Source organism: Panthera pardus, unplaced genomic scaffold (genome assembly GCF_024362965.1).
Source record: "Panthera pardus isolate Hobbes unplaced genomic scaffold, ASM2436296v1 HiC_scaffold_11, whole genome shotgun sequence".
In the NCBI taxonomy this organism is placed as follows: Eukaryota; Metazoa; Chordata; class Mammalia; order Carnivora; family Felidae; genus Panthera; species Panthera pardus.
The window spans coordinates 48,829,331-48,849,432 of record NW_026526666.1 but is presented as its reverse complement, the minus strand read 5'-3'; the positions used below and the strand labels follow the sequence as shown (position 1 = coordinate 48,849,432).

The window sequence follows — 20,102 nt, the reverse complement described above, 5'->3', positions numbered from 1 at the left end:
GAAAGATAATTGATAGGCAGATAAGCTGGATATTTTTGTCTCAAAGCCAGTCAAGTTTCTCTTTGTACTCAGCATAGAGAAGGGACTAAAGGAAGCTTAAGGACAATGGCATTGTCCTCATATAAAAGAGCAATTTTTTCCTAGTTAAAAAATCGGAGGTGAATCTACTAAATTGTTTGCAAATTTCAAAGACCATCTCAAATAACCTTGCAAAAGTAAGGCTGCAAGTACTATAGTTTCATTTTCCCACTGTATAACCACCTAAGGGCACCCTCCCCACCCAGCTGCATATAAGTAAAACATAAGGTGAACTATGGTCTCTTTCTACTCAGAAAAGAAATATTAACAGCAGCAATTCTAAATAGACAGTGCTAGACTTTTAATCGGTCTGTAAAAAATTATAAGTAAAAGGATACTAGATACAGGTTTTTAGAATTTTAAGTACCCATGAAAATTATTCTTTCATTCCTAAACTACTTGACAATTGATTACTTTGGACCTTAGTTACTTAGAGGGATACAATCCTTTTATTACTATGTAAAAAAGTTCTAATTCCACCTATTTATATTAATATTTTTCCATATGCTAAACACATGCACACACATATAAACTGTCCATTTTTCCTTTGAGAGCATATAATCAGCTAGTGAAATATTTCACTCTTTCGTAGGTTTAAGAAAAATTCCCATGCAGTGATGCAACACTGGGCCACTATTTTAGTAAGATGAAGACAGTCTCTAGACTCATTCTTTTTCAACATCTGACTTCACTACCATATGTGCAGCACAACAGTGACATCTTAAGGCCAAGTAACTAGAATTCCTTTAGCCAGAGAATTGGGATCTGTTTTCAAAGAAATTTCATTACGTTATCAAGTAGTTTTCAGGTTCACAGTTTGCAACTGGTAGATCTTTATAAATGCTTCTTTATGACTTCTTTTGCAGTCTTTGTGAACATTTTAATGTGCACTGGTGAACACTAACATTTTACATAGACATATTGTATATTAATGCATGCATTTCATTGCATAGTTTATTGACACTCCCCTTGTAAAGCTTTTATGGAAGAAGCAACAAGCCACAGCAGTATAGCAAAAGAGGCTTAATCTTTATAAATTGGGGCCTTTTCTGTCTCTTTGCTAGGCTAGGTGGCTGTATACAAATTCGGGTGGGAGGGGCAGGAAACACCTCTTAACATTTAAGGTTTTCTACATGGGTGAACTGTAGCCAATTCAAAACAAATTGCTTACTTTAATAACAAATTTTACCATTTTATAAAAAACAATTAAATCATGACATGTTTAATTGAAATGGCTGTATTGTAATTAATATTTTGAGATAATTGTGATTTTGAGCTTAAATTATATATAAAAAGTTGTCATTTTTGTATGTGTTAACAAACTGTATCACAATTAACAGTACTTTTTAGTTGAACTACATATTGATGTAAATAAAAACTGAATGAAGACATATTTACTACTTTATTAACATAGATTGTGAATGTACTTAATGGTTTTTTTCTTTTGCAGTATAAGACCATAATGACCTTGAAAGCTGCTTCATTTTATGTGCAAAGGAGTCCTATGAATCTATATTTTAAATTTACTGAATCAGTGAAATTAATTACTTTGTCAGTTAATTTGCAAATGCAAGCTGTATTCTCCAGTTTATTTTATGTACTGACACTAATTGGTAAAGGTGTACAATGTGATTAGAATGCATTTTGAAGATGCTTTCTGTACAGATACAAAATACAGGGACTAAAATAATGCTGTGCAGTGTATAGCAGAGCCATTTTTCGGCTTTGGTGTACTCAACTTTTTCAGTATTTAAAAACGTGTTTTGAATAACATAAAAGTCTCTTTATTGTATAAATAATAAAATGTCACCTTATTGTAAAGTGTCTTTTGTTTAATATCAAAGCCGATTTCTTAGCCACACAGTTGTGAAAAAGGCATGTTTCTTTTAAACCAAAAACATAACCATTATAAGCAATATTTGAAAAATGTAACTTTTATTACGGACATGTAGCTATTTATCCTTATTGGCAATGTTTTTTTTTTTTTTTTTTTTCCCCATAATATGAGCATGCCACAATCACTCAAAAGCTAGCTAGCTACCTACATACCTGTCTATATAAATTAATAGACATTCTGTTGATTGGCTACTTAATAGATTCACATGGTAAGTTTCATAATGACTGATCAGCCTACTTCTGGTATTTTTGGTGTAAGTAAAAATGTTTATATTTTATTTTTTACTAAATCAAGTTAACCTATAACAAATTCCCTTTCAGAAAATTACCACATTAACTATAGGTTCAGTCTTATGAAGATTAGAAGCAAATTTGAAAAGTAAGGCTCTGGAAATAAAAAAAATGCACAAGGTTGGGTTAGAACACACCAAAAGAGTAGGTTATGTGTACAAATACCTGCTAAGTAAGTATTTAAGAAAGTACAGGTCAAGATTTCATTGCAGTATATGTTGTTAGTTATTTTCTGCTGCTGCTAACTATAGAATTAATAAAATAAGGTCTTCAGGACTTTAAAAAGAACAAAAGTTATTTTTAAACACTCATACTTGGAAGATAAAAATATGCAGATCCAATCTCTTTAAATTTCTTGAATCCAGAAGTACTAGATTATTGTAAGGAAACTTATTACCAAGATATCATAAAAAATAGACATACTGTATATTAATACATGCATTTCATTGCAAGTTTTAAATTCAAAATTGTGAGAAAAATTATAACACTTTTACTGTTTTCTCTACCAGTAACTACACTTCATGTAGCATTTCTGACAAAATGGTTTCATAAGATATGGGGAAAAGGCTAGAAAAGAAACATTTCAACTAGATTAAAACAAAAACAAGACAGTGAATATTAATTTAAAACTTATACCAAGACTAACCGTATCACATAAGTCTTATCATGGGTAAGAAAAAGTCATTTTTTTAAACACCAAAGAACAGTTTTGAATAAAATTCAATCCAATTTTATATCTAACAAAAAGGTAGAAATTAGATGGTCATATTCAAATTCATTGGTCACATTATATGTAACACAATGAGAAATGGGGAGAAAAAACCCACTTCTACAAAAATGCTTTATCATTATAAAAATATTAAGCTACATTAAATAAAAATTCACATCTGAAGAAACTGCTATCTTATAAGGAATGAAAGTAAGATAAATCTTATGCAAAACAATCAGAATAAATGCATTAACACTGTATGTGGTTATCACAATTATAAATGCACACGATACCTTAGAAAAACATTACTTATCAATGTTAAGAAGTCTAAGAATGAACATGATCAAGATTATACAACAACTCCAATTTAAGTAGGAATCCGGTCTCTCAAATATTCCAGAATAGCAGCTGTTCCTTTCATTAATATGGCTGCTCGAGGAACACGGAATGGATTTCCATCTAGCAGTAATGTTCTAAACAAAAGAGAGAATTAAGAATTTCAACATTTTCCATTAGGAAGGCTTTTATTCTAACTTCATTTGCAACTTTATAAATAAAATGTGTGTATTATTTTCTACTTGTCCCTTTTCAAATCTAAGCATTTCAATAGTTGGAATTAGAACTACAATAATAACCCAAACAACATTAACTGAACACTTATTATATGAAAGGTATTGTGTTGAGTAATTTATATTCACTGACTCTCTTAATCATCTTACAACCCTATGATCTAGACAGCATTAATATTCCTATCTAATAGATAAGGAAGCATAAATCCTGAGGAGTAAGAAAGACATATCCAAGATCATTCAGCTACTAAACAGAGGAGCTGTGACAGGAACCCCCATTTTACCCATCCTCTTCTCAATCTTATAATGATCATATACAACATGGTTCAATTATATTTACACATTAGAATGAGCATACTGACAAGTACTCATACCAAGGACTATAATAAAATCCACATATCCCACCTCCACCCTGAGAAACATTAACACGTGTCTGCTCTCCACCTCCCTTGACAGATACACACACAAAATCTATTCACATGTTCTGAAATGAGGTTTAATTTGAGATTTGAGTGCTGTTTGATTTGTTTCTTTATATAACTAATGAAATAAATTATAAAATAAAGAGACTTTTATTTTAATTTTCAAACTTAGGTGTGTAAATAAAGTCAAACGATTCACACCTTATTATACAGTAGATCTAAATTACATCTTCAGTATTTCTATGGTCCATGGGGATTCTTTTAAAGGCCGTTTTCTTAATTTATAGAAAGGAGTTCATTACAGTCAATCCTCCTTATTCACAGACTCCTTATGCACTAACTTGCCTATCATCAAAATTTATTAGTAACCCCAAATCAATACTCATGGCACTTTCGAGGTCATTTTTGGATATTGCACAGGGCAGCAAGAAATTTGAGTCAATCAATAAGCACATTCTCAGCTGAGGTTAAACAGGTGATGTTCTCCCTTCTTGTGTCAGTTCTCATACTGTAATCAAGTGTCCTTTCTGTGGTCTAGTTAGTACAACATTTTTTGCATTTTTGTACTTTGTGTTGGTGATCTCACTGTTTAAAATTGGCCTGCCAAGTAAGGGCTCAAGTGTTGTCTAGTTTCCCTAAACACAAGAAGACTATCGTGTGCCTTACAGAGAAAATACATGTCAGATAAGCGTCATTCAGGCATGAATTATAGTATTATTTGGCCATAGTTAAATGTTAATGAATAAATAACATGAAATACAGAAACACACAGAGAACAAGGTTATGTATTGACTGGTTCATGAAAATGTGACCAGAGGCTCAAAAGAACCTAACTCGATACTTCCCCAGCAGAAATGGCTCAGTTTTCATGAATTTGGTGTTCACAGAGACTTTATAGAATACAAACTACTGCAAATGACGAGAACCAACAGTATTTTACTCTTACATTCACTAATACGAGGTACCAAAGCAGATGTCAGGGTGTCCTAGTAAAATATGCCAAGCCATCATCAGTTTCAATAAATTACTTCTGAAACATTCTGCTTAAGCACTTGGCTTTCTGTTGACATCTCAAACTCACTTTCCATTTATTTAACCAGCACTTATTGGGTGCTTACTGTGTTCTAGGCACTGGGACAACTCTTTTCTAAAGGAGGTAAAAGAAATGGTATAAATGAGTCCAAACAAATCAGGATGGAAAATCAGAGGAGGGACTAACTGCTTGGAGAAGCGAGAAAGTTTTCAAAGATGATACTTAGGTTGATTGCTGATAAAAGCAGGGTAAAGGCATTTGAGACTAAGGTAACAGCTAACACAAAGAATAAGGAAGACCATGCTGGGCTTGAAATACATGGTGACAGTCTGTAACAGATTCTGAAAAACCTTACCTGCACAACTGACATTTTTACACAGTGGAGTTTCAAGTTAGACATATATATAGTGATGACAAAAGTATCAGAAAACAGTAACTACACTATATTATACCATATAAGCAAAGCTAAAAAAAATTATATTTGCTAAAACCTGAAAAGCACAATTGGTATTCTGGATTTTGTTACCTGTTATTTTTAATACAACGTCAATCTTTTTTTACTTCAACTGTCCTACAAAAGTACCTCAATAAGAGAGAAAAAAAAATCCTTACAAATCAATAAAATCAATGGAAAACTCTAGTAGAATGGTGTAGCTACCTTAAGTTCACACAATTACCAAGCTCTGGTGGAATCTGAAGTAGGTCATTATTTTGAAGGTCCAATGTGATCAGCTTTTCCATTGCCTTCATTTTCTGAGGGTCCACAGATCCAACCTGATTGTTACTAATCAAAATTGTTTCAAGTGTGGGGATGTGATACAGAACTTCAGGTAGTATTTTGAACCTATTAAAATATGAACAGAACACCTAAATATATTGGGATCAGGGCAAAAGCATTCTTTCAAATGGATTATCTTAAGTCTGTTATCATGATGTAGTTTTCTTTAGTGTAATTCATTTTGTATTTGATATAAGTCCTCTATCCCAATTTTCAAGAAAATGAACTGATTTTGGAAATCTTGAAATATATGTTAAGTGGACAGACTTGTAACACTTTCTACTTATTGTGTAAATCCAACAATGTTTTTCTCCCATGTTTTTCTCTTCACATTTAAGAAACCGGGAAATCCTTCTGAGATTCTCTATAAAATGTCTCCATGTAGGTATTATTCCTTAGTTCATTTTTACTTCTTATGAGACAGAATTACTGCCAATGTTTTAAGTAAATGTTAGAGATTTGTATTTTGCTTTGATGAAGCTTCCAAATGAGTGTATTCTTGGTTCTTCAAAAGATGACTGACTAACATAGCCTGCTGCTTCCTCATCCAAAGCAACACTGAAGATGCCACAAGAAAGAAGGGAAGGCTGACAGCTCTCAGCAATTAATGCAACATTATTGAGGATCTTTTGGGGGACAGTGGCTGGTTTGGTTTCAGTGTGAGATAAACTGTGTCATGGACTAGAAATGACAAGGGATGGGCTGAAGGACAGTTTTATAGTTGTGGCCTTTTTACTTCCACATACAGGCCTTCTTTTGCTGCCTTGATGTAGAAAGAGAGAAAGAAAGAAAGAAAAAGAAAGAAAGAAAGAAAGAAAGAAAGAAAGAAAGAAAGAGAAAAGAAAAGAGGAGAGACATGGAGGGAGGGAGGGAGGAAAGGGGGGAAGGGAGAGAGGAAGAAAGAAAAGATGAGAAAAGGAAAGAAAAGAAGAGAAAGACTAGCAAAGGTAAACTCAAGGCAGCTCTGAAGTTCCAGAGGGACTGGCGAGTGAATAACTAGGAGCACAGATGGACTGAACAGCCCCTAAGCGGTCTTCCTCTTTTTCCACACCAATGCATGAAGAAGCTAATTTAAAAAGGTGTAGCTCACCTGTTCACACAGAAGTTAGGTTAGCTTTTGCCATCTCCCCACAGACGTTACTTGACAGTGTGATTGACAGCTCAATAGAAAACTTAATAGAGAACTGATAGTTTGATTCACAAATAAAAATTAGCAGAGATCCAAGTAGATATATTTTTAAATAATGACAATAATGATATCATTGTTGACCTACACATGAGAAAGCATGAGCAATAATGAAGCAGACAGGACAAAAATTTAAAGAGGCAGTATTTTAGTTACATCACTGTGCCTTAGCCTCGTCAACTGCAAATGAGGAATAATAATAGTACTAAACTTACACACTTGTTATAAGGACTGAATAATTCTATTTCAGCTGGAATACAGTAAGTAAACGTTAGCTATTAATATTTAGATTGTTAGCAGAATCACTTTCATCATAGGAAACACTATGACATAGTTGTTAAGAGCCCAACTCGTGGAGGCAAACCACCTGGGCTCAAACCCCAGATTATTTACTATTTATGTGAACCTTAGGTGAGTTACTTAACTTCTAATCCTTGATTTTTAAGTGATCATGGTAATACAGAACTATAATGACAGAAACCACCTTTTCTGAGGATTAAATGCGATGTATGTACTTAGTCCTCTATCAGCACATAATAAGTTCCCATTAAATATTAGTTTCTCTTCTTTTTTAAATGACTTTATTTATTTATTTAGAGAGACACAGAGAGAGAGAGAAGAGTGTGCAAGTGGGGAAGGAGCAGAGAGGGAGAGAGAGAATCCCAAGCAGGCTCTCTGCTATCAATGTACAGCCTGATGAGGGGCTCGAACCCACAAACCATGAGATCATGACCTAAGCCTAAATCCAAAGTTGGAGGCTTAAATGACTGAGCTACCTATGTGCCCCAATATTAGCTACTCTTAATTATTAGCAGTATCTTTATAGTGTTTGCAGAATAAAATCTATTATTTAGTATATAAATCCCTCAGAGGGCCTGCTACTGCTTATATGCCAAACTTCATTTGTTACTTCTACTTCTCTAGCCCCTTACTTTATGGTCTGATCCATATCAAACTGCTTGACATGTCCCAAACACAAAGTGTTCTCACATTTTTGTGCCTTAGTACATGTTATTTACTCCACCTTGGATGCCCTATCCCTGTGTGTCTGGCCAACATCTAATTTTCAAGTCTTACTTTCAATGCTGTCTCCTCCACCTTCAAGCAATCTCAGGAAATACATTTACCTATGCACTGTGTTTTCCCTATAACAATTATAATTATTTATTTGCATATCTGTCTTCCTACTGGGCTGTAAGTTTCAGTTTCTTAAAATTGTTAAAAGGAACAAAATGTATACTAGACATCAGCTGTGAAAATTCTAAGAAAGCAATATCACTTTTTAATTCTAAGTAGAATAAAGTGAAAATAGACCTGAATATTTAAATAAAATAAACACATGGGGCTGTTTTATTTGGTTCTTTTAGCTGTATTCTCTAGTAAAACCTACAAATTCTCCACAGAAAAATCCTTAGTCATGGATTAGTCGGTTCTGTCTCTCACCTGTTAAAGGAAAGATTAATTGTTTGTAGTCTTATCAGTGATTCCATTTCTTCAGGCAAAGAATTTAAAAAATTGTTCCTAAATTGGAAAAAAAAAAAAAAAGAGATGATTTACAAAGTTTGAAAATCTGTACAACTTTAATTTATAATTAAAGTGTTGATCAGACAAAAAAATTACGTAGCTTGGTTTCTCAGTCCTTGATCTATCTCATTAAAGCTAAGTCCTAAGAATTCTGAATTAGTCAGCTGTCTCAGGTATTTGATTTGTATGCCAAATCCTAATACCAATATGCAACCAATTGATAAAACAACCAAGTCTTTAATAATAGATTTAACAGGGCAACACTGTAAACTAATCCCTTATCTCCTTTAAACTGAGCTCATCAATACTTCTCACAGATAGGGCCCTTGAGATCATGCCTATGAATATCACATTATTTGATTCCACAAATATTTGATTGGTGTTTAATACTTATATCTTGCACACAGACATGAAATTCTACTCCAAGAAGAAGTGTAAAATTATATGAAAAAAAAAAAAAAAAGAAGGGAAAAGTAATGAGATTCTATGAATTTAGAAATTTGGAGCTTTCTACCACATAGGCATTAAGCAAGTTCATTTCAACTCTAAGTTTATAATTTCAATTTGCACAATGCATATGTTTTTTTTTTAGAATCTTATGATGAAACATGGCAGTAAACAGAATCGCATTTATTGTTGGAAGGATCTGGGAACAATGTTAAAAGAAAGGCTAATAAGAAGGTAGAAGGATTCTAGAAACTATATAATTACTAATAATAGAAAATATTTGTGAGAAAATTATATCCAACTAGATGGCTACCTATTAGCTGAATTTTTTCTAAATTTCTTTGCATTCCAAAGTCAAGCCTAATATGTTAAGTCATACTTTCTACACCTATGTTCTTTTTTTCTTTTCTCCATACCTTTCTCCAGTTATAAAGACAGTTATTATTAAGTTGTACTGAATAACTCACTGGTGATTTCTATTCTTTTCCTAGAGTCATAAATACCTACCGATATCAGATATAAAAGTGTATATTAGTCACTTAATTAGAAACCTAAAGGTATAGTTATAGACAATGGCATACACACACACACACACACACACACACACAAGAATGAGACAAAAGTATAGATAGCAAGAATGAGTACATGAATTCATTCTCTCTGAATTCATTAATTCTCCATTAATACTAAACTAAAATATGGTTTTACACTACTTTGCCAGTGTAACTACCAACTCAAAACAAGCAATTCTACATTTAATACGAGCAGAGTATTAGATTTGCTTTAATTCCATAAGAAAAAATAAAAAATGTCTCTATAGAAAGAATAGAGAATAAATTCTCAAACAGATATAACTTAGCTTGTTATTTGCCTATTATTTGAGCAGAATAAGAGGAGCTATGCGTTAAATAAACTAAAAGCACACCCAGTAACAGTATAGGAGTAGGAAGCCTAGAAAATAAGAGATATAGCTTACAAATAAAGACTTAAAGCCCAAACAAATAAATGACTATCTACCCCTGAGCCATTTATTATTACCCTCAAAGAACTGTGACAATTCTGATGCTGTCTCTTCAATTTAGGACACATTTAAATTAAACTTCTTATTACCACTGCAGGGCTTTAAATAGTTTCTTTCCTTTTGTTGCCACTCAGGCTGTTCTTTTTCTTTATTTCTGGCCTTGCACATTTAACATAATATTTGAAACCACAAAGGTTCTTTTTAAGAGAAGCCATCCTAGCTGCTGTGCCAGCAGAGAATTTTGACAGTTTTAATTTACTTTCAGGAAAGGAACAGTGTGAAACAAACACTTTCCATGTGTTATTTGTAACTTTGCTTACGTAGGAATTTAAAGAATGTGTTCATATTTTCTAATTTTTCAAATAATTATTTCTTATTTAACTTATAAACTGCCTACAAATGATAGATGTTTGATTAAATTATTTCCTAAATGCTTAATTTTAGACTTGTCCTAAAATGTTATTAATTACCTAAAGACCAATTTCCACGATTGGTTAGGAAATATGAGAGAAAGGGCAAATGTTAGGCAAAACTCAAAGACACATTATAATGAAAAAGTGAAGCAATAGTATCAATAAATACCTGAGATCTAAAAAAGTCAATTTTTGAAGCATGCATAAATCCAAGGATATGGAGGAAAGCCTATTAAAACTGAGATTGACATCAGAAACCATTTCCTTCAGTTCCACAATCCTGAAACAAAGAACATTTTAAAATTTTAGCCCTTGAATTTACTGTCAGAACTTCAAAACTATAAGCAGACCATGGCGGGGGGAAACTCTGATATAATTTTTGCTAATTAAGATTTTTCTAGGGGCGCCTGGGTGGCTCAGTTGGTTATTGTCTGACTTTGGCTCAGGTCATGATGTTACGGCTCATGAGTTCAGGCCCTGCATTGGGCTCTGTGCTGATAGCTCAGAGCCTGGAGACTGCTTCAGATTCTGTGTCTCCCTTTCTCTCTGCCCTCTCGCACTCATGCTGTCTCACTCTCTCAAAAATAAATACATTAAAAATTGAAAAAATAGGGGTGCCTGGGTGGCTCAGTTGGTTGAGCGTCCGACTTCAGCTCAGGTCATGATCTCACAGCTCGTGAGTTCGAGCCCCGCGTCGGGCTCTGTGCTGACCGCTCAGAGCCTGGAGCCTGCTTCTGCTTCTGTGTCTCCCTCTCTCTCTGCCCCTAACCCACTCACATTCTGTCTCTGTCTCTCTCAATAATAAATAAACATTAAAAAAAAAATTAAAAAATAAAATTAAAAAAATAAAATAAAAAGATTTTCCGTAACTTTTACTCTTCTCACAAAATTTCAGTTTAGATGTGTATTCTGTATTATAGTTTTCTTTTTAGACTGCATAATACAATATTCTCAGTATCTGAGTACTTCACAATCTTTTCTATGATATGTCAACATTTTCAAGTATAGATGATATGTCAACATTTTCAAGTATAGTATTTTTTGTCCAAATTATCATTAATCATGAATGGAAGAAAACATTAAGTTAATTCCTAGGTTTGGTGTCACAGCTAAGCAATTTAAGTCAAAGACTTAAATGTTTCTAAAGCAAGCCTGATCAACATTAGTCATTTTAAAGCATGCTACTAACTATAAGAACAAAAAATGTTATGGGGCGCCTGGGTGGCTCAGTCGGTTAAGCGTCTGACTTTGGCTCAGGTCATGATCTCGCGGTCTGTGAGTTCGAGCCCCGTGTCGGGCTCTGTGCTGAATGCTCAGAGCCTGGAGCCTGTTCCAGATTCTGTGTCTCCCTCTCTCTCTGACCCTCCCCCGTTCATGCTCTGTCTCTCTCTGTCTCAAAAATAAATAAACGTTAGGGGCGCCTGGGTGGCGCAGTCGGTTAAGCGTCCGACTTCAGCCAGGTCACGATCTCGCGGTCCGTGAGTTCGAGCCCCGCGTCAGGCTCTGGACTGATGGCTCGGAGCCTGGAGCCTGTTTCCGATTCTGTGTCTCCCTCTCTCTCTGCCCCTCCCCCGTTCATGCTCTGTCTCTCTCTGTCCCAAAAATAAATAAAAAACGTTGAAAAAAAAAAATTAAAAAATAAATAAATAAATAAATAAATAAATAAACGTTAAAAAAAAAATTAGAAGAAAAAAAAGAACAAAAAATGTTATATACAATTTGCTTAGAAATGTAAGTTAAGCTATAACTATAAATCATTTTTTTCTATCGTATTAGCAAACTGAAGAAAGAAAGTTATCAGCTGCTAAAGAAAGATGAGTTTGGGTAAGTAACTGATAAGAAAATTTTGGAAAGTTTTTGGATATTTGAATTGAGAGTCATACCCCTTTTAGGAATTCTCCTGGAAACCTGGCCTAAAGAAACAGAATGTTTTGCTTTACTTATTGCCATAATTAACCTATGGTATATAGATGAATTAGATTTTATTTTTATTATTATTTTTTTTAGAGAGCAATACAGAGTGCGAACAGGGTAAAAGGGCAGAGAGAGAGAAAGAGAGAGACAGAGAGACAGAGAGACAAAGAGACAGAGAGAGAGAATCCCAAGCAGGCTCCACATTCACCATGGAGCTTGACACAGGGCTCAATCCCACAACCCTGGGATCATGACCCAAGCTGAAATCAAAGTCTGACGCTCAACTGACTGAGCCACCCAAGTGTCCACAGATAAATTAGATTTTAAAAGTATTGTTTACAACATAGGGAAACACTTATGACATATAAACCAGCTGGGATACAAATGGTATATATAAATCTAAATGGGAAATAGCTTGAAATAAAACATGCCATGAATAGAATAAATCAGAATAAATCAATAAATAGAAATGATCTGTCCCTTCATTTAGTTCAAATGTTTATGAATAAGTATTATTTTCACAATCAGGAAATAATATAGTGAAAACTGTGACTTGTGAAATAAAAATTTAAGAAAGAGGGAAAATGACTCAGAAACTCTAGATCAAGGTATGTCTTTACTATCTTTCTTCTTTGGCTCTCTAAATTGCAAAAAAAAAAAATATGAGGAACTAACAGAGGTAACAGAAAACCATACTGTTGTGCATACGAACAACCAGATTGTCAGGTAAAACGAAAAAGTAAGTTATAAGGTGATATCTTTTAACTCCTTCCATCTTCATTCCCAGTTTTGATCCAGGATCTCCAAGGCAAACTTATCCTGAGAGCAAATCTAAGTGCTTAGTTATTCTGTCAAATACACTCTGAGCCCTTTAAACAAGAGATGAACTAGTTCTCCTTTAGCAACAGAATCTCAAAGTTCTGTTTTAAGATCAAAGTCTTTTAAGATCTGTGTTCTCTGGGGTGCCTCATGGCTCAGTTGGTTAAGCATCCAACTTTTGGTTTCAGCTCAGGTCATGAGCTCATGGTTTGTGAGTTCAAGCCTCGTGTCAGGCTCTGTGCTGACAATGCAGAACCTCCTTGGGATTCTTTCTCTCCCTCTCTCTCTGCCCCTCCCCTGCTTGTGATATCTCTCTCTCTCTCTCTCAAAAATAAACTTAAAAAAAAAAATCTGCATTCTTCAAACTATGGTCTGTAAAATAGAAAGCAAGTTATACTTTGTCTGACTTTAAAAATTTTGAACATCTAAAAATTTTTTTGGCAGTCAGATGAAAGCCATTTTATTTTCCCACTCTTTTTTTTTTTTTTTTTTTTTTTTTCCCTAATACTTAAGTGCTTACTAAGTGGTAGGCACTGGTTAAATGCTTTGTGGGGATTATGTCATTTAATTCTTATAAAACAGGGACTTTATGTCTTCACAGGTAGGAAAACTAAGAGCAGCTAGTTAACCTGTTCAAAGCCACACAGCTCACAGATCTGGGATACAGATATATGCAATGACTCCGCTGTCCAAGTTCTTTATCATTTCACCATTCTGTCTCCCATATTGTTGTTTTCACTGCAAGGTTACTTGTCAACTTTCTTTGGGTATACAGATTACTGTAAGCTAACAATCATTTTAAAAGTTCAATATCATGAGGGTGCCTGGGTGGCTCAGTCAGTTGAGAGTCCGACTCTTGGTTTCATTATCTCACACAATGAGTTTGAGCACTGCATCAGGCTCTGCTTTGATAGCAAGGAGCCCGCTTAGGATTCTGTGTCTTCCTTCCTCCCTGCTCCTCCCTGCTCACACTTTCTCTCTCTCTCTCTCTCTCAAAAATAAATAAACATTAAAAAACATATATATATATAAATTAAAAGTTCAACATTATAGTAAACTAATTTTCTCTCATAACTTAAAGATTTTGCTATAATTAATATCAACAAAGATACACTGAATAATACAAAGTACAATGCACATGCACTAATATTCGGAAGTCAAGAATTCTTTTTTGGGAGGAAAATATTAATAGTATTCAATCTGTTTTGCTTTTACTATCAATGGAAAAATTCAGTGGCTTGGTAATTCATTAACATGAAGCTCAAAATGAAAATTCCTATTAAGCCACACGGACCTGGCTTTGGACTGTATCTTAAAAATGTTCTCTAATATTTCATTACATGGAAAAAGTAACTTATACTTTTAATAATTCTAATGACTACTTATAGGTATATTATATTATAGATATAATAATTCTAATACCTATTTATATTATATCTAATACTTATCAGTAATTCTAATACCTAAAATTCTAATACCTATACCTGTACACCTCTCAGGACAAATGTTAATATGTCTCAGAGAATACTTAGGTGAATTTTGCTAAATCCTTCAAGTAACATTAATGAAGAAAACTATACATATACTTTCAAGTTAAAAAACTGTGAAAAATAATAATTCTTGGCACTGAGGTGCAAAAACCACTGAGAATGAGTCACAACTTAATAGAAATGACATGATGAGCAATTCTCACCTTTTAGGAATTTCACATAGCTGATTCTTACTGAAGTTAACAGAAGTGACAATGTTGCTTTTTACTGCGTCAAATACTTCATCAGGAATCAAAGTTGTTTGTTTATCACTAAATGGAAAATGGTTTAAAATGCATCATTCTTAACAGTCCAGGAAGATATGATCATTACTTTTCACTTTTAAAGGACTTTAAAGATTTTATAAGATTTTTCAAGGCAGTTGGCTATGAAGAACATTTTGAAGTTCTGTAAAGAATGCCACAAAAACCTGCCAACTCACAAAATGTTCACCATTAAGAATTCAGACAACATGTTGTATCATAATACATTGTATCATACCTTCTGAGCATTCACATACTCCATGTGAATAAAAACAGATATATCTTCAGAGTCTAAGATGCTTAGAAGCCATATAGTAAATGGACAGTAATCAGTAAATGGATTCCTCTACCTCAGAATAGAACTAAAACTATAATTTTAAAACTGTTGTCATCCCTTTTCTAAAAATCTCTAACAGGGGCTATTTGCCAATTTTATGTGGTTTACAGTTAACTGCAAGGTAACAATAATTTTTTTAAAAGTTCAACATTATACTAAACTGTTTTCTCATAACCTCAACCAATTTCTCCCTCCGTTAGCATGTGACAAAGTAGACAGGATAGTGGCCTTCAACTAAACTATCCCTGGTCTTACCATTAAGGGAGCTTTGTAATTTACTTTCTCTTAGCCTCAGTTCTGTGAAATTGAATCTAAAGAGTTATTCATTGTTATGTGTGCCAGAAGTTTTGCAAATGTATAATGTATACTGTAAATAAATTTCCTTTTCAATTAAGTATACATTTAATCTTAAATGAAATATAGTAGTACTCTGACATTTGCAGATTTACTAATTTGTTGTTATAATTAGCCATTTACATTCTTCTTTTATAATTTTCAATGCCTAATATGCCATCCGCTTAAAATAATTGTTGATGGAATGCTAAATTAATGACTATATGGACAAGAAAACAATTATTACATATAATGTGTAATATGGAGGAACTTATTAGAAAGGCGTTGTAATATAGATAGATAAAAAGACAGCCAAAATTTCAGTTTTTACGCCTTCGACTTCTGCTTTCGGGCCCTATTTTCTATTGTGCAGATGTAGCATTTTTATCTTTTCCATCAGAAATGCTCAAGTCACAGGGAACTGGTTTAATCAAATGCTAAAGATTCACACTCAAAAAATTTAGTTCAAGGCATTTATGCCTTGAGATTGGGACTTCATTTATATTTTAAATGGAATACTCCTTTCCAATTAAAGTCTCTGAGGAAAATAAATTACAATAAATTTAGAATCAGAACAATCTAAGATGTATGGTCTTCAGTGCTATCTTTATAACACTCTTGTGATATCTGTGACTTTAAAAAGTGGGAATGGTTATCTTAAATAAAATTGTCTCAGTATTACTTTATAGACTGTTTGCAGGATTAAAAGCAACAGCATCTGTAAAATATCTAGTACAGTGCCCAGCATAGAATAGGGACTCAATAAATGGTACCCATTTATTGGATTGAAGGAATGGTGGAGGGAATAAAGGCAGAGAAAAAAGAAATTCTAAGGAGGAATCGAGTCTGTCTTATCATCATTTGGTGTATTATGACACCTAGCATAGGATTTGATACCTATTAGGTTTGAAAATATCTACTGAATAAATGGATATATTATGTGTAACATAAGACATGCTAAGTCTCCACGCTATGCTATGAGAGAAGAAGGATACAAATTTAAGTATGGAAGAGTACTATCTTGTGTTATAGTGTCAAAAAAGGAAGTTGGCTTAGAGCAGTGATTTCTACATACACAGGAGAGTGTCAGACTAGAGGTAAAAACGTTAATGAAACAACAGATCTGAAATAGAAATTGTATCCTGACTGCTAAGAAGATGGTTCCTACTGATACAGTAAGGCAAAGAGGCTAGACACTGATGCTGGCTGTTAGGTAACTAAATAAATAAATCTAGTCACCTGACTTGAATCTGAGTCTGTATTCTTTTGTATTACCGTTATAATACCCAGACACAAGCCAATCAGTGTAGGAGCTTTGACAGTATTGATTACTTTTATCATTGTTGCCTAGATAGTATTGAAAAAAGACTTGCCAACCCCTCCCAACCTGTACATAGGTATCTTCTTTCCCAGTTGAATAAACTTCCATAATATAAAAAAGGTTAGGCTTTTGTCTCAATTTATATAACAGTATTACAATTGTTTCAGGTTTAATATAAGTATACTAGAGCATAATATTAGGCTCCAGTATATTAGATTTATATGCTCTATAATATTAGATTTATTAATGGGTACAATCTCTCAAGCTTTGCCTGCTTGAAGTCTTCATTAACTAAATGATACTTACTTACTAACACAGACCCCTGCAATATAAAATTCTCTCTTGATGCTGGTTACTGAGTCAAAATTTATTACCAACCAGTACTGTCACTCTTTTATTTTTGATAATAATAAAATATTCTTTATTATAATAATTTCAATATTAATAACCATCTATATACCTCTTAAGTGTAATAAACACAAAGCACCTAAGGAATGGGCATTTAAGTTCACTGTACTTTTAATATGCTTTTATCTCATCACTGATTTTACAATTGCTATTACTTTAAGTACTAACGCACTCTGATGAATTCTCCCTTACCAACTGTCCTTTTATCTGAAGGATTATTTCTCAAAGTTTCCTATGTGCTATGCAGTATTTAAGAAAATTACATACCTATAGTCTAGTATTTTTAATGTGACGATAGTGTGTACATTGACTCTGGATTCACTTGGTAGTGTCATGGCAGTCTCAGTAACAGGATCACTTTGGCTAGGTTCATCATCTGGCAAGAAACAAATTATAAAAAATCAATATTCATAGTACAAAGTCATTTTTAAATTTTCGAAAATATGTAAAAATGGTATGCGTGATTTCTAAATTATTATTGGTGAGAATGTCTTTAGTCATATACTGTATTTCCAATGACTCAAATCTGGGTCTAGAACTTAATATTCAATTAATAGAAAGTAGATAACATTACTACTATAAGGCTTTAAAATATTTTAATAAATCTTACCATAAGGAAATTTAGGAGTAGGAAAGAACCTTCAAAGAATAACAACAATCTCTCAGAACAAACAATGACACTAAACTTCCTTCTTAAGAAAAATACTATGGTCTATTAGAAGAAATTTGTTAACAAAGGAAAAGTATTATTTCCCACAAATGTCTACCAAATATGCATATGCCTATCTTCTCAGTTTAGGACACAAGGAAACTGATTATTCTCAATCACTTACAACCTGGCAATTTACATAATCAAGTAAGCTTTTGGTACGTTATTTATGTTGAGTTTTTCTTAGCAAATGCAAGATTTTATTTTCAATAGATGTTTTCTAACATATATGCATACTCACACATTCACACACAATCAACCTCCTCACTAGTCTCCAGACACTGTTTAACACTGCCATCATATGGTAGAAAGACCAAAACAAACACAAATCATACATTTTAAAAAGAAATGGCTTTACGATTTTTTGACAAGAGACCACAGCAATCTAGACAAGAGCAAAAAAGACAATTTTCAACAACATGAAAAAAAATAGTCTTAGCATTCATATGTTAAGACAAGAAGGCATACTAAAAGAATACAAAAAAAAAATTAGTAGTATCCCTGGGAAATTAATGAACATTTGTTTAATACTGTAAAGTACATTTCTCTTGCATAGAGCTCATCAGTTATTCACTAATCAACAATCATTAAACTAGTATTTCTTATGCAAATATATGGATATTTTATTTATAGAAGTAGCACAAAATAAAAGACAGTATCAAATAGAAATAGAAGACATCAAGATAAATATTAGCATTAAGTAAATGCTTTGGTATTTAGAAGTACCCTGGCAGTTTGGTTATGTCACTTTAAAGAGTATGTAATATATATATTGCCAAATTATACCAGCAGATAGAAAACATCAAACCAGCAACAAAACCCAGCATTATTTTTTACATATACATGTACACTAGCATGATTGCATACTAAGAGTATTCCCAACACTTTCCGATGAGCTATTTTTATTTATTTTTATTTATTTTTTTAACGTTTATTTTTGAGACAGAGAGAGACAGAGCATGAATGGGGGAGGGTCAGAGAGAGAGGGAGACACGGAATCTGAAATAGGCTCCAGGCTCTGAGCTGTCAGCACAGAGCCCAATGCGGGGCTCGAACTCACGGACCGCGAGATCATGACCTGAGCTGAAGTCGGACGCTTAACCAACTGAGCCACCCAGGAGCCCCTGGGCTATTTTTAATAATCAGCACCAAGGAGAATGTAAAGAGGGAAACTATTATCCTTTGGGAAGGGACTATGAAAGAAATGGATTTTCTTCTCATATATTTTTGTATGTTGGTTGAATTTTTATCATCAGCATTTACTGACCTTTTAACTAAAAAACCTAAGATGGCAATATTCCCTTAATTGATCTACAGAGTCAATGTAATCCCTATCAGAATCCCAGCTGATTTCTTTGTAGAAATCAAAAAAATGATTCTAAAATTCATGCGGGATTGCAAGAAACCCACAATAGCTAAAACAAGCCTGAGAAAAAAAGAATAAAGAATTTATACTTCCCGATTTCAAAACTTCCTACAAATCAATGGTAATCAAGATATTGTGGTACTGGCACAGTATAGACATACAGATCCATGCAATAAAACTGACAGTCCAGAATGAACCCTGTATTTATGGTCAACTGATTTTCAACAAAAATGACAAAACCATTCAATAAGGAAAAAATAGTATTTTCAACAAATGGTGCAAGGAAACTAAATAACCACATGGAGAAGAAATAAATTGGAATCTTATCTCATATCATATATAAAAATTAACTCGAATCAAATACTTCAGTATAAAAAATGAGTCAAATACTTCAATATAAAATCAAAACCTTAAAAAAAACACAAAGGAAATAGTTTTCACAAAAAAGATTTTTGCAAAGGATTTTCAGATGTGAAACCAAAAGCATAAGCAAAAAAGAAACAAAAACAGATAAATTAACTTTATCAAAATAAAAAAACAAAAATAAAAATTTGTTTCAAAGGACAGTACCAAAAAATGAAAAACCAAACCCACAGAGGACTAGATATATGCAAATCATATATCTGACAAGAGATACAAAAGAACTACTACAACTCAATAATAAAAAGATAAAAAATTAAAAATTGGGGGCACCTGGATGGCTCAGTTGGATAAACATCTGACTCTTCCATGATCT

General features: G+C 33.3%; 1 protein-coding gene across 3 annotated transcripts in view; it reads right to left on the bottom strand.

Moving 5' to 3' along the window:
• Positions 1 to 876: 876 nt before the first annotated feature.
• LRRC40 (leucine rich repeat containing 40) overlaps positions 877 to 20,102 on the bottom strand; it is a 49,114-nt gene continuing 29,888 nt past the window's right edge. The window contains exons 10-15 of one of the 3 annotated variants that reach the window (XM_019448907.2): positions 17,559 to 17,667; positions 14,794 to 14,901; positions 10,537 to 10,647; positions 8,406 to 8,483; positions 5,657 to 5,842; positions 877 to 3,447 (exon numbers count right to left, since the gene is read on the bottom strand). In XM_019448907.2, the coding sequence (XP_019304452.1) occupies positions 3,342 to 3,447; positions 5,657 to 5,842; positions 8,406 to 8,483; positions 10,537 to 10,647; positions 14,794 to 14,901; positions 17,559 to 17,667 (698 nt within the window). In that variant the 3' untranslated portion in view covers positions 877 to 3,341. The remainder of the gene's footprint in view (positions 3,448 to 5,656; positions 5,843 to 8,405; positions 8,484 to 10,536; positions 10,648 to 14,793; positions 14,902 to 17,558; positions 17,668 to 20,102) is intronic. The other 2 variants (XM_019448908.2, XM_053894034.1) reach the window with 2 other exon arrangements.